General features: G+C 49.1%; 1 protein-coding gene and 1 long non-coding RNA gene across 3 annotated transcripts in view; one reads left to right on the forward strand and one right to left on the reverse strand.

The window, feature by feature from the left end:
* The window catches only part of Adcy5 (adenylate cyclase 5), a 149,378-nt gene extending 144,609 nt beyond the window's left edge, over window positions 1-4,769 (forward strand). The window contains exons 19-21 of the mRNA XM_050159706.1: window positions 712-916; window positions 3,457-3,581; window positions 4,625-4,769. Of these exons, the coding sequence (XP_050015663.1) occupies window positions 712-916; window positions 3,457-3,581; window positions 4,625-4,753 (459 nt within the window). The 3' untranslated portion in view covers window positions 4,754-4,769. The remainder of the gene's footprint in view (window positions 1-711; window positions 917-3,456; window positions 3,582-4,624) is intronic.
* Window positions 89-8,901, reverse strand: LOC126512154 (uncharacterized). Of its 2 annotated transcripts, XR_007594932.1 has the most exons (5): window positions 8,248-8,901; window positions 8,083-8,156; window positions 4,667-6,750; window positions 3,568-3,709; window positions 89-419 (listed from the first exon to the last, which is right to left on the reverse strand). It is a non-coding gene; the product is annotated as an uncharacterized lncRNA (long non-coding RNA). The 2 variants fall into 2 exon arrangements; XR_007594931.1 differs by having other exon boundaries at window positions 8,083-8,900.
* Window positions 8,902-10,326: the final 1,425 nt, after the last annotated feature.

Below are 10,326 nucleotides of genomic sequence, written 5' to 3' on the forward strand. Positions count from 1 at the left end.
CAGGAACCTGGCTGTGTCCCAGATGCCACCATGGCTCCTGGCATAGATTACAGTGAGACAACCAAGGCCTCACACCTTAAGTGTCCTGCCTAAGGTCACTGTGTGGATATGTGGGAGCTGGGGTTTCTGCCCTTCTCTTTGAACTTGAGCCTCAAGTGGCCCCAAGGCAGAGATGACCCAGAATCTGGGAAGGGTTTTGGGAGCAGGAGGGACCTGGGCAAAGGAAGAAGGCAGGCAGGAAAACAAGCCATTGCTTAATGTATTCCTTAAATCCTTGCAGAGCACGTCATCTGTGCAGTTCCATCAGGTCAGGAACAGAGTGCAGTCTGGAAGGATGAATATGCAGTGCTCCAAGGGCTGCTGCCCTAGGATGTTCAAGTGATTCGTTAGGTGAAAGTGTCTGTGAAGTTTCCAGAAGCCTGGAAATAGAAAAAGGGACACTAGATAAAATTAGGGGAGATTTTCATGAGTAAGGGACACATAACTCTCCTGTCAAGGGCATGAGACCTGGTAATGATTAGTGACCTTGTCCTCCAGAGGCCCTGTCTAGTGGAGCAGTGTGGAGGAGCCCACTTGAATTGATGCTCTGGCTGTGTAAGGAGGGGACTCACAAAACCAGGCTACCGTGTTTCTTCCACTTTGCCCTCCACCCTGTGAACCTCAATGCCCCAGCATGTGAGGGTGACTCAGGTCTGAACCCCTTCTGTCTAGATCATCAGTGAGGATCGGTTCAGGCAGCTGGAAAAGATCAAGACCATAGGTAGCACCTACATGGCTGCCTCTGGCCTCAACGACTCTACCTATGACAAGGCCGGCAAGACCCACATCAAAGCTCTCGCAGACTTAGCCATGAAGCTGATGGACCAGATGAAGTACATCAATGAGCACTCCTTCAACAACTTCCAGATGAAGATTGGTGAGGGGGGGGGGCTTGTGGGCTCTCCCCATGCTCCATCCCAAGCCAGTCTTACACCAGACTTATTCAGTAAAAATGAAAAGCAGCCAAACCAAATACTCATTACATGTTTGATATGAAACATGCATGTTATTAGCATATTTTCAAATTTATAAGTATATTGAACATATACTCTAATGGCAAAAGTGGACTACCTTTGGCCGATGATTTTATTTCAGCTTTTTCTGGTGTTTTAAGACAGGAACTCTTTACAGCCTTCCTACCTCAACCTCCCAAGTGTTGTGGTTATAGATGTGAGCTACTGTCTCTGGCACGTTTTAGCCTTTTAAATCAGCGTAAGCTTAAGGACTTCTTGTGCAGAAGGGTTTTGTCACAGTATGTGTGTGTACCAAGTATACGCCTGGTACCTGCAGAGTCCAGAGAGGCTGTCAGTCCCCTGGAACTGGAGTTACAAATGGTTGTGAACTGCCAAGTGGGTACTGAGAATTGAACTCAGGTTCTCTGGAAGAGCAGCCAGTGATCTTTCTCTAGCCCCTATTGTACAGTGAGTGGGTTGGTTACTTCTGAGTTCTCGGTGTGGGCCAGTTGACTACTCTGAAAGAAAGCTGTGTAGTCCACACACACTGGGACAGTCACTAGGGAGGGTGTGATGTGCTGTTAAGCTTGTGTGTCTTCACTTGACTGCATCTGAGGATTAAACCCGGGGCCTCACATTCTTCAGACAAGTGCTCTACTGAGTTATACTGTTTGGGCTCCATCTTTGGCACATGTCTTGTGGGATGGCTTTAACGGAGCTTGTGTGTGTGTGTATGTATACATACACACGTGCATGTGGAGGTCAGAGGACAACTTCTGCCACGTAGGTCCTGGAGATTGAACTCCGGTCATTAATGGGAAGCCCCTTTCCTGGCTAAGCCCTATCATCAATTCCAACCATTTTATTCGAGTTTCAGCTCTGCAGAAGAGTTGAGCAAACCTACAGCCATCTTTGCATTCACACAGGCCCCATGCTCCATCCACAAAACACTTCTAGAACTGAAGCTCTGAGTGTGCTGCTCCCGGAGGGCACAGGGCTGTTCTGCAGTGTGTTTGCCAGTTCATTCTGCAGAGGGAGCTCAGTCGAGGCACTCTTCCTTTCTCTTGAGATTTGTAGCAGTGGAAATGCTTTCTAAAGAGCAGATCTTTGTTCTGGTCAAAAGTTTCATGCATTATCAACTCCCTGAGTATGTCTCAAGTCATAAATGATTCAGATGTCAATTTTTTTTAAGTAACAGTAATTCACAAAAATACTGGCATTTCAGTTCTCAAAATTAGCACATTAAACTGAAATATTGCATCACTAAAAACCAATATTGTGATCACTAATGTCCCCAGGAGATATTTTGTTCTGGCCCAAGTGTCGGGAATCGGGCTACCCCTCAAGAGGTTGCTTACTGTGCCCTATGGGCACACTGCTTTGTGGACTGGGCCAGGCTACTGCTGTAGCCAGCACACAGCCTGTGTCCTTGGTTTCGTGTAATGTTGCTCCACTCATCCCATTCCCCTTTTGTAAATTGTCTCAACAATTGGACTGACCAGACTGGGGATGGAATGACAGACTGAGCAGGCAGCTAAGTAGTCTTAGATAGCTTCTATTCCAAAGGCCGTGCCACCAAGCTCAATGTGGTCGGCAAGGTGGTCACACCAGCATAGAAATAGCCTGTAGGGTTAAAAAGTCACATGACAGGACTTGAGAAAGAGACAGGACTAGGACAGGGAGATGGGCTAGGAGCAAGGTCTCAAGAACATCAATGGTTTAGAAAGGGAGACAGAGTGAGTTTGCTGTGGTTTTTGAATTGCTGCTGAAAATAGATCAAGAGGGAAGATTAAGAAAAGGCATTGGGGGCTGGAGAGATGGCTCAGCGGTTAAGAGCATTGCCTGCTCTTCCAAAGGTCCTGAGTTCAATTCCCGGCAACCACATGGTGGCTCACAACCATCTGTAATGGGGTCTGGCGCCCTCTTCTGGTGTGCAGGCGTACACACTGACAGAATATTGTATACATAATAAATAAATAAAAATTAAAAAAAAAAAGAAAAGGCATTGGGCAGCAAGAGAGATTGCCTAGTGTTTAGAGAGCACTTCCAAAGTGCTTGGCTTTGGTTCCCAGCACCTAAATCCAGTGAGCCACCCTTAACTCCAGCATCCTCTGCAGGCACCCTCACATGCATGTGCCATACACTCAGACACACGAATATTGTATGTTTAAAAGGAGAAGGTATTGGACTATGCTGGAGACCGTGAAGAGGGCACACATGGCTGTGGGCTTGGAAGGGTTGGGGTAAGGACACAGTACCAGTGGATGCGTGCACAGATCCCTGCTTTCTTGCACTAACAAGAATGGATTGCGCAGAGAAGTGCGAGACTGGGGGATTAAGCTTGGCTTCAGGCCAGCAGGGGTTAGCAGCACCTGCCACGTGCCAAGAGGTGGATGCTAGCAAAGGCAAGCCAGGTTTGTGTGGGCTTTAAGCTAACAAGTATGGCTGATTTCTGTCCACACAGGGCTCAACATTGGACCCGTAGTGGCTGGGGTCATTGGGGCTCGCAAGCCTCAGTATGACATCTGGGGAAATACAGTAAATGTGGCCAGCCGTATGGACAGCACTGGGGTACCTGACCGCATCCAGGTGAGTCCAAGCACAGCCACCACTCACAGCATGCACATGAAGGGCCTCGGTCACCAGGAGCTTTTCACTGCAGGCCACACACAGCTCAGAGTTTCTCTTCTGATCCCAGGGTGATGTGGCTGTCAGGGCTGATAAACGGGGATAAGTCAGACTTTCACTACCCTGGACAGAGCCCCGGACCTGTGCAGCCGCCTCTGCTGAGCACATTGGGGCAGAGAGACCTAAGAGTGCCAATGGGAAGCCTGGGCCTCCCCAGCCAGCTGTAGAGGAGAGCAGACAACTGTAGGGAAAGGTCACCCAGCAGGGCTTGCAGTTTTCCAGGCCTGGTGAGGATGCTGGGGTCTATATGGCATCAGCATCCAAGGGGAATGGGAATTACCTTCCCTTTCTCCATCCTTTGCATGTTCATGTTCATGACCCTGGGCCTTCCTTCAATTCCCGCAGACTTAAGGTTCTTGTTCCATTCCCATACAAGATGTACTGCCACACACCTGAAGGTCCCAATGCACTGTGGGAAGTCAACTTCCCTGGCCTGTTCTAACAAGTGCTAATTGTACCATTTCTAAGGTATTTTTGCTGTATTACACTGTTTGAATTTGAATGTCCTCTCATTTGTCTGCCCTGCCCAACTGAATTGTTGGGTGCTGTCCAAGGTGCCAGGCCTTGCCCTCCCTCCATCATGGAGCCATTCTCTAGGAGACCCAAGTCCTTCCCTCAGCTATTGGCAGTATCTGTTTGCTGAGTTCCATGGGACAATGCTCCTCTGGAAGCCACACAGTTAATGGACCCAAGCCTGTGCTGACCACATAGGTGCTTGTCACAGTGCCCAGCACAGAGGAGTGCTGACCACAACTACCACCACTCTATTCCTAAGCAGGTTCCATGGATGAGCCCCTCCCTGTCCCCAAGAGCCAGTGGTAGAGGGCCTTCCCACTCTCAAGTCAAGACAGCAGCATGGCGTAGGCAAAGAGGTAGATGGGCCCACAGCAGCTCATGGGTAAGGTCACTGACAGCCTGTCCTCTCCCTCCCTCTGCCTCCTCAGGTCACTACAGACATGTACCAGGTGCTGGCCGCCAACACATACCAGCTGGAGTGCCGGGGTGTGGTCAAGGTCAAGGGCAAGGGTGAGATGATGACCTACTTCCTCAATGGAGGGCCTCCCCTCAGTTAGCAGATGCCAGCTCGAGGTGCCAGCAGCCTGGCCTCCAGAGGAATGGGACAGCTTCTTTTGCACCGTGAGCAGATGGGGCCTGTGCTCCAGCCTCACAACTGTGCTGGTAAAATTTCCACTTTGACTCAGAAGCAACTTCTGCCTTTGCTGGTGGGCATGGCCTTTGGCCAAGACCCAGGGTGCCAGTGTCCTGCGAGCACCAAGCTGACCAAAGATGTTTCCCTTGGCAGAAGATTCCGCTAGACTTGAGTTGAGCCTTGAGTTTTCTGACAGGTGCTGCTGCTGCATGGCGGGGTTGCCACTGGAGCCTTCGTTGGTGGCGCAGCATGGCACATGGTGGCTGGCCTGAGGAGAGGCCTTGGCCATGATAGGTAGGTAGGCAGGCTCGAAGCTGACCTGGCGGCATCCAGGGATCTCTAGGGTCTGCTTTTCCACTGTGGAGAAGCCATGTCCCTGAAGGTGTTTTGTGGGCAGGAATGCAGGAGTTGGAGAGGTGTGGCCTGTGCCATCCTCTGTCCGCACCTCCACGCACAGACAGTGCCCTGTAAGGGAAACAGGATTGTTGATGAGGGGGAGGCAAGAGGACACCAAGCAAGGAGCGGTGGCTCTGAGCAAAAGAAAATATTTATTAAATAAAACAAAACAAGTTTTCTGTGCCCTTCTTTAGACTATGCTAGTTGTATGCGTGTAAGAGACACACAAGCAAATGAGGATACCACTGGGGTAGGGAGGTGGGAACCCCAACTTGTCTTTTTGTATTCTTTATTTTGTATTATTGAAACCTTGGAGATCTATACCAAATTCTATATTTTGTAAATTCTCTATATTAGGAAACAGCTGTGCACAGCAGGGCATTTCTGCTCCTCTATGCTGTACGTATGTCAGTGTGTGTACGTGTGTGTTCATGCCGTGGAGCCTCTCCCTGCAGGGTCTGTTCCCCTCATTTCACACTTGGCAGTTTTTGGTTTTCCTAGGCACAGCCAGGGGTGTGCGTTCTTTGGGATATTACACATTCCAATTAAGTAGAAGACACAGGCGCCATGCTGGTCCCTCTCTTTCTAAGCCTCATCTGCACACATTCCATTTCCCAAGTAAATAAATGCAAACAGAACCAGAAGTCAGAAGGCATGGCTCCCACCCAGGCTGTGTCAAATGTTGTATGAAGTTTCTCTCCCTCCAGAGGCAGCTCCTATAGATTCTTGGGAGCTCAGCAGTGGCTAGGGCTAGAGGACACCCAGACTATATGGCCTACTCACCTGGCCCAGGTGCTGGAGGCTGTCTCGGAGAGGGTCCCTGTGACCTGGGGATGTGGCCTCAGGTTTGGGGAAAGGGTGTGGCCTTGCCTTCTACCTGCAAACACAGGCACAGTTACCCATAAAGGAAAATTAGCAAAAAACTTTGTTAATTTTGATGGGAGGGGATAGTTAAATATACTGAGGGGAAAATACTATTTTTATAATTTCGAAGAACACATTTGGAAAATGATATTCTATCACAGATAAACTTGAACAGCATCCTTACTGTCTGTGCCCAGATCTTTCATTGTTTCTCAGGGCGCAATTATTCTCCCCTCTAACAGGAGAATAGAGGTGAGGTGGCAGTACGTGCCAGCTCTGTTACTTTGATGCCACCTTCACCACCCTCCCCTTCCTCGTTTGAACACAGCACCCAAAAGCAAAGTATGAGCCCAGAAACCACACCTGTACCTGTTCTGTGCTTGACCACTCCACCCGAGTCCTGCATTGCCTTCACCTCTGACACAGGGGGCTGCTTCTTCAAATTGTTCTCCATTTCCTAGTCCCGCACATGTCCTGCCAATGCTGGCAGGTTTCTGTTTAGCTTCCAACCAGAGTGCAGGGTGCGTGCTGCGTTTATACTGTGTTCTCCCTGTGGGTCAAGGCCTCGTGGAGGCTCCTCTCCCTTCCAGCAGTGACTGGTGACAGTGTGCAGTGCTAGCTCTTCGTTCCCTCTAAGGGGTGTGTGCACTCTTTTTATTCCTGCTCTTGCAAAAATGATACAATTATGATTTCCCATGGAAATTGAAAAGTCTATTTAAATAATTTAACTATTAAAAACACTTTCACTGGTAATGTGTCCTGGTCTGAATTTCATACTGGGTCAGGGTGCAGGAAGGAGGTACCAAAAAGGAAATAAAGAGTAGTCAGACCATTGGAAGGACCTGGGGTGGGGATGGCCAACTAATCTGACCTGCACAGCTGGAGACAGCTGTGTATCACACCAGGATGGTCACCATTCAAATACCATCTCACTAAAGCCTCCTAGCCTTCGCATTTGACTGAGGAAGAAACTGAGGCACAGGAGGCTGGTACTGTTTGCCTATGGCCACACAGCTGATAAGTAACAGGAGTTGCAGCGCGAGTCCACAGCGGGATCCTTTGCAGCAGACCCTATGTGCTGCACTCATCAAACTCAGGACTAACTGGGTCCAGGAAATAACTCTAGCGGGCTATGGACAAATGACACTGGAAACAGGTAATAGGAAGAGGCCGGTGAGGAAGACTTCCCTGGAATTCATTAGGGTTTCAGGTATACACAGAAAAGATGGATGTTATAGAGGCAGGGCGTAACTCAGAAATTAAGCTGGGGCATGCCAAGTAGAAAGAAAACTCAATGATGAAGAAGTTAAAAGTCGACAGGGTGTTGTTAACACACTTTTAACCCAAGAACAGGCAAAAATCTGAATTTGGGATAAGCCAAAACTACATAGAGACCCTGTCTCAAGAAAAGAAAAATTCAAACTTCCGACTATTACTGGTCAAAGTGGGAGCCAGCTCCTAAAGAAATCCCACCTGCTGTGGCTGGGCCCTCACGCAGCTCCTGAAACCACATGCACATACACACAGTCACCTGATCACCCTGAAGGGGCAGTTGGAAAGTCCTTCCCATATCCATCACGCCCACAGAGCAAAACCCAGAGAATAAGTTCAGCTCTACATTTCTTCTGAAGCACATCCACATTAGAGAGCTAACTCGGAGAATTTGTACGGGTCGGGTTCAGACACCTCATCCCTGTTTGCAGCTAACATGGTGAGCAACAGAGTAACAGCATGAAGCTGGCAAGGACTCAGTGGAAGGCCACAAGGACTTCCCATATCAGAGAAGACGAAGTCTGTCACAAAGCCATGCTACTTTAAAAACCTCTCAAAGTTACACGGACGTTTATGAATTTCCAAAAGCAAAATTCACCTGAGAGGCATAAGTTCTGAGGCTGAGGTTTTTCACATGGTAAATTATGGGTATTGGGCATAATGCTTCAACAGCCATACACTGAAGCCATGCTCCTGAACTTCCGAGCGCCAGACACTTACCTGGGCAGAAAGCACTTGGACGCTGGGAGGTGGAATGCTGGGAAGCAGTGCCAAGACACCTAATTGCTCCAAAGCTAGAGAATGGTCACAGTAGCAACGGTTCCAGGAAACCATGGCTTTGCGTCACCACCGAAAGTAAAATGTCAAGCTAAAAAGAATGCATACCCCAGAGCATGTTCTTTCTCTGCTGTGGCTGGTGGCAGGTCTGGAGAGCTCAAGGAGCAGCTTACCACTTGCCCAGGATGCTCTGTCCATAGCCACGGTCTGGAAGAAGGGGCTTGGCACTCCTCAGTGTCAGAAGTTAGTGAGGGGGTGCTGAGGTGGCTCGGCAGGTAAAGGCACCTGCACTGAGTTTAATCACTGGGACCCATGTGGTAGAACCTAGAACCCACTCCTCTGACTTCCATATACACTATAGCATGGACACACACAAATTACATAAACACACATACATTTGTGTATATGTGTATATATACACATATATAGTTTTTTTAAAGTTGGTGATATGAGATCCTTCTAGATTTTCTTCAAACCCCAGGGTTCTGCTTCTGTTTATGGGGGGCACACATATATAGCCTTTTTGCTATCTTGCTTCTCCTCACCTGAAAGGTCTCTATCCCACACAAGAACATTGCCTAGTGAGGACAGCAGTCTGGCAGGTCTCCAAGGTCCCCTCTGTCATTTTCTAAGTATCTGTGCAGCTTTTGACCCAATTTCTGGATGCCAGACCACACATACAGCACCAACAACTGAGTTAAGATTATGACTTTTAGAGCTCTAGGCAGAGACCAGTGAGGCAAAAGCACCGTGCCACAGGGGTTACAGTATGATTACCTCCAATCCAAAGTCAGAAAAGGACCTTGCTTTGCCCTCAGCAGAAGCCATGCAGGACAGCAACACCTCCGGGTACTCTACCTTGAAGCTCTGAACCACAGGCTAGGTAGGGAAAAGAACAGTGGCGGTTAGAAAGGAAGTCCCTAGGTCATAGAGGCAGCATCCCAGCTCTCAACTTCAGCTCTGCAGTGCTACTGAGCAGGGCAGAGCAGCCCAGGCTCATGGTCCCTAGGATCCCTTTCACACTTCCCAGAACAACTCACTGAAATCCATTAGGGAGCTTAGTAACTTAGTGTTTTCTCGCTGGCCAACTTCTAATTAGGGCCTGGTTGTCTGGTCTTGGGGCTTGTCGGCATCTCTGCTTAGCCTTTACTGTCCCTACTTGCGAGTTATGCAGGTTGCTTCCCCACTTTGTCACTCAGCCACAGTGGCACTCCCGACTGGCTCACAGTTTTCAGAGCAGTGCACCTTCATCTTTTTATAGCCATGCTATATTTGTGCTTTCCAAGAATGCCTGTCAGCTGACAGGATCATAGGCTGCTGGCTGTCCACCCCGCTCCTCCTCACCTATCAATGCAGACTCAGGGGCTCTAGGGATGATGTCATCCGAGACTGTCATGTAGACAGATTCTAGCGCCACACTGGACAAGGCAAGATCCCCTTGCCCCTGTGCCTTGGGATTCGGAGGGAATGGAACCGAAAGGCATAGCTTAGCTCTTTCAGGTGACACTGCCTCACTTCTTCAGGGTGCTAAGGCACGTGATGAACATTTCCTGCACAGAGCACCTGGCACGTAGCAGCTATTAGGCAAGCATGGGCCCCTCAATTCCCTTCCCTCTTTGGATGTGTGCTCTGCCCAGAAATCCACACATGTCTTCAGGGGCAGGGCACCACCACATGCTAGACGTTTCCACAGGATCTTCCCCTAAGGGATGGCTTCATTAGTGAGCCCAGCACTAGTCCCAGGGCTTTCCCTACATCCACTCACTTGACAACCACAACCCTAATCACTGTAGGTTCAAGGAAACTGAGGCAGAAAGGTTTCGGGGACATGCAAAGTCACAGCACGAGTAGAAGAGAACCAGGGAGTTCTAGATCCAAGCAGTCTGAAGCGCAGAAAACTATCCCATGTTTCCTGTTTTCAGATCTGGGACTCAGCAGAAGCCCACAAAATTAACTCCACGCCAAAGAACCAGAATATTCTGGCAGCATCCAAGGAAAGAAAATGTGACACGTGACTCACCAGTGACACTGCGTATAACTACTTGAATCTGCATCCCTTGACCTAAAGTCTGGGTGCTTGAGTTCCATGCCCTTGAGCCATCTGCCCTGTCACGGCCAGAAATGAGGGAGTTTTAGCCAACTATTTCATTCCTCTTAGGATGATTGCACCACAGGAGTCGGCAATGG

Source organism: Alexandromys fortis, unplaced genomic scaffold (assembly GCF_014885135.2).
Source record: "Alexandromys fortis isolate MF-2015 unplaced genomic scaffold, M_Fortis_MF-2015_v1.1 scaffold_119, whole genome shotgun sequence".
Lineage (NCBI taxonomy): Eukaryota > Metazoa > Chordata > Mammalia > Rodentia > Cricetidae > Alexandromys > Alexandromys fortis.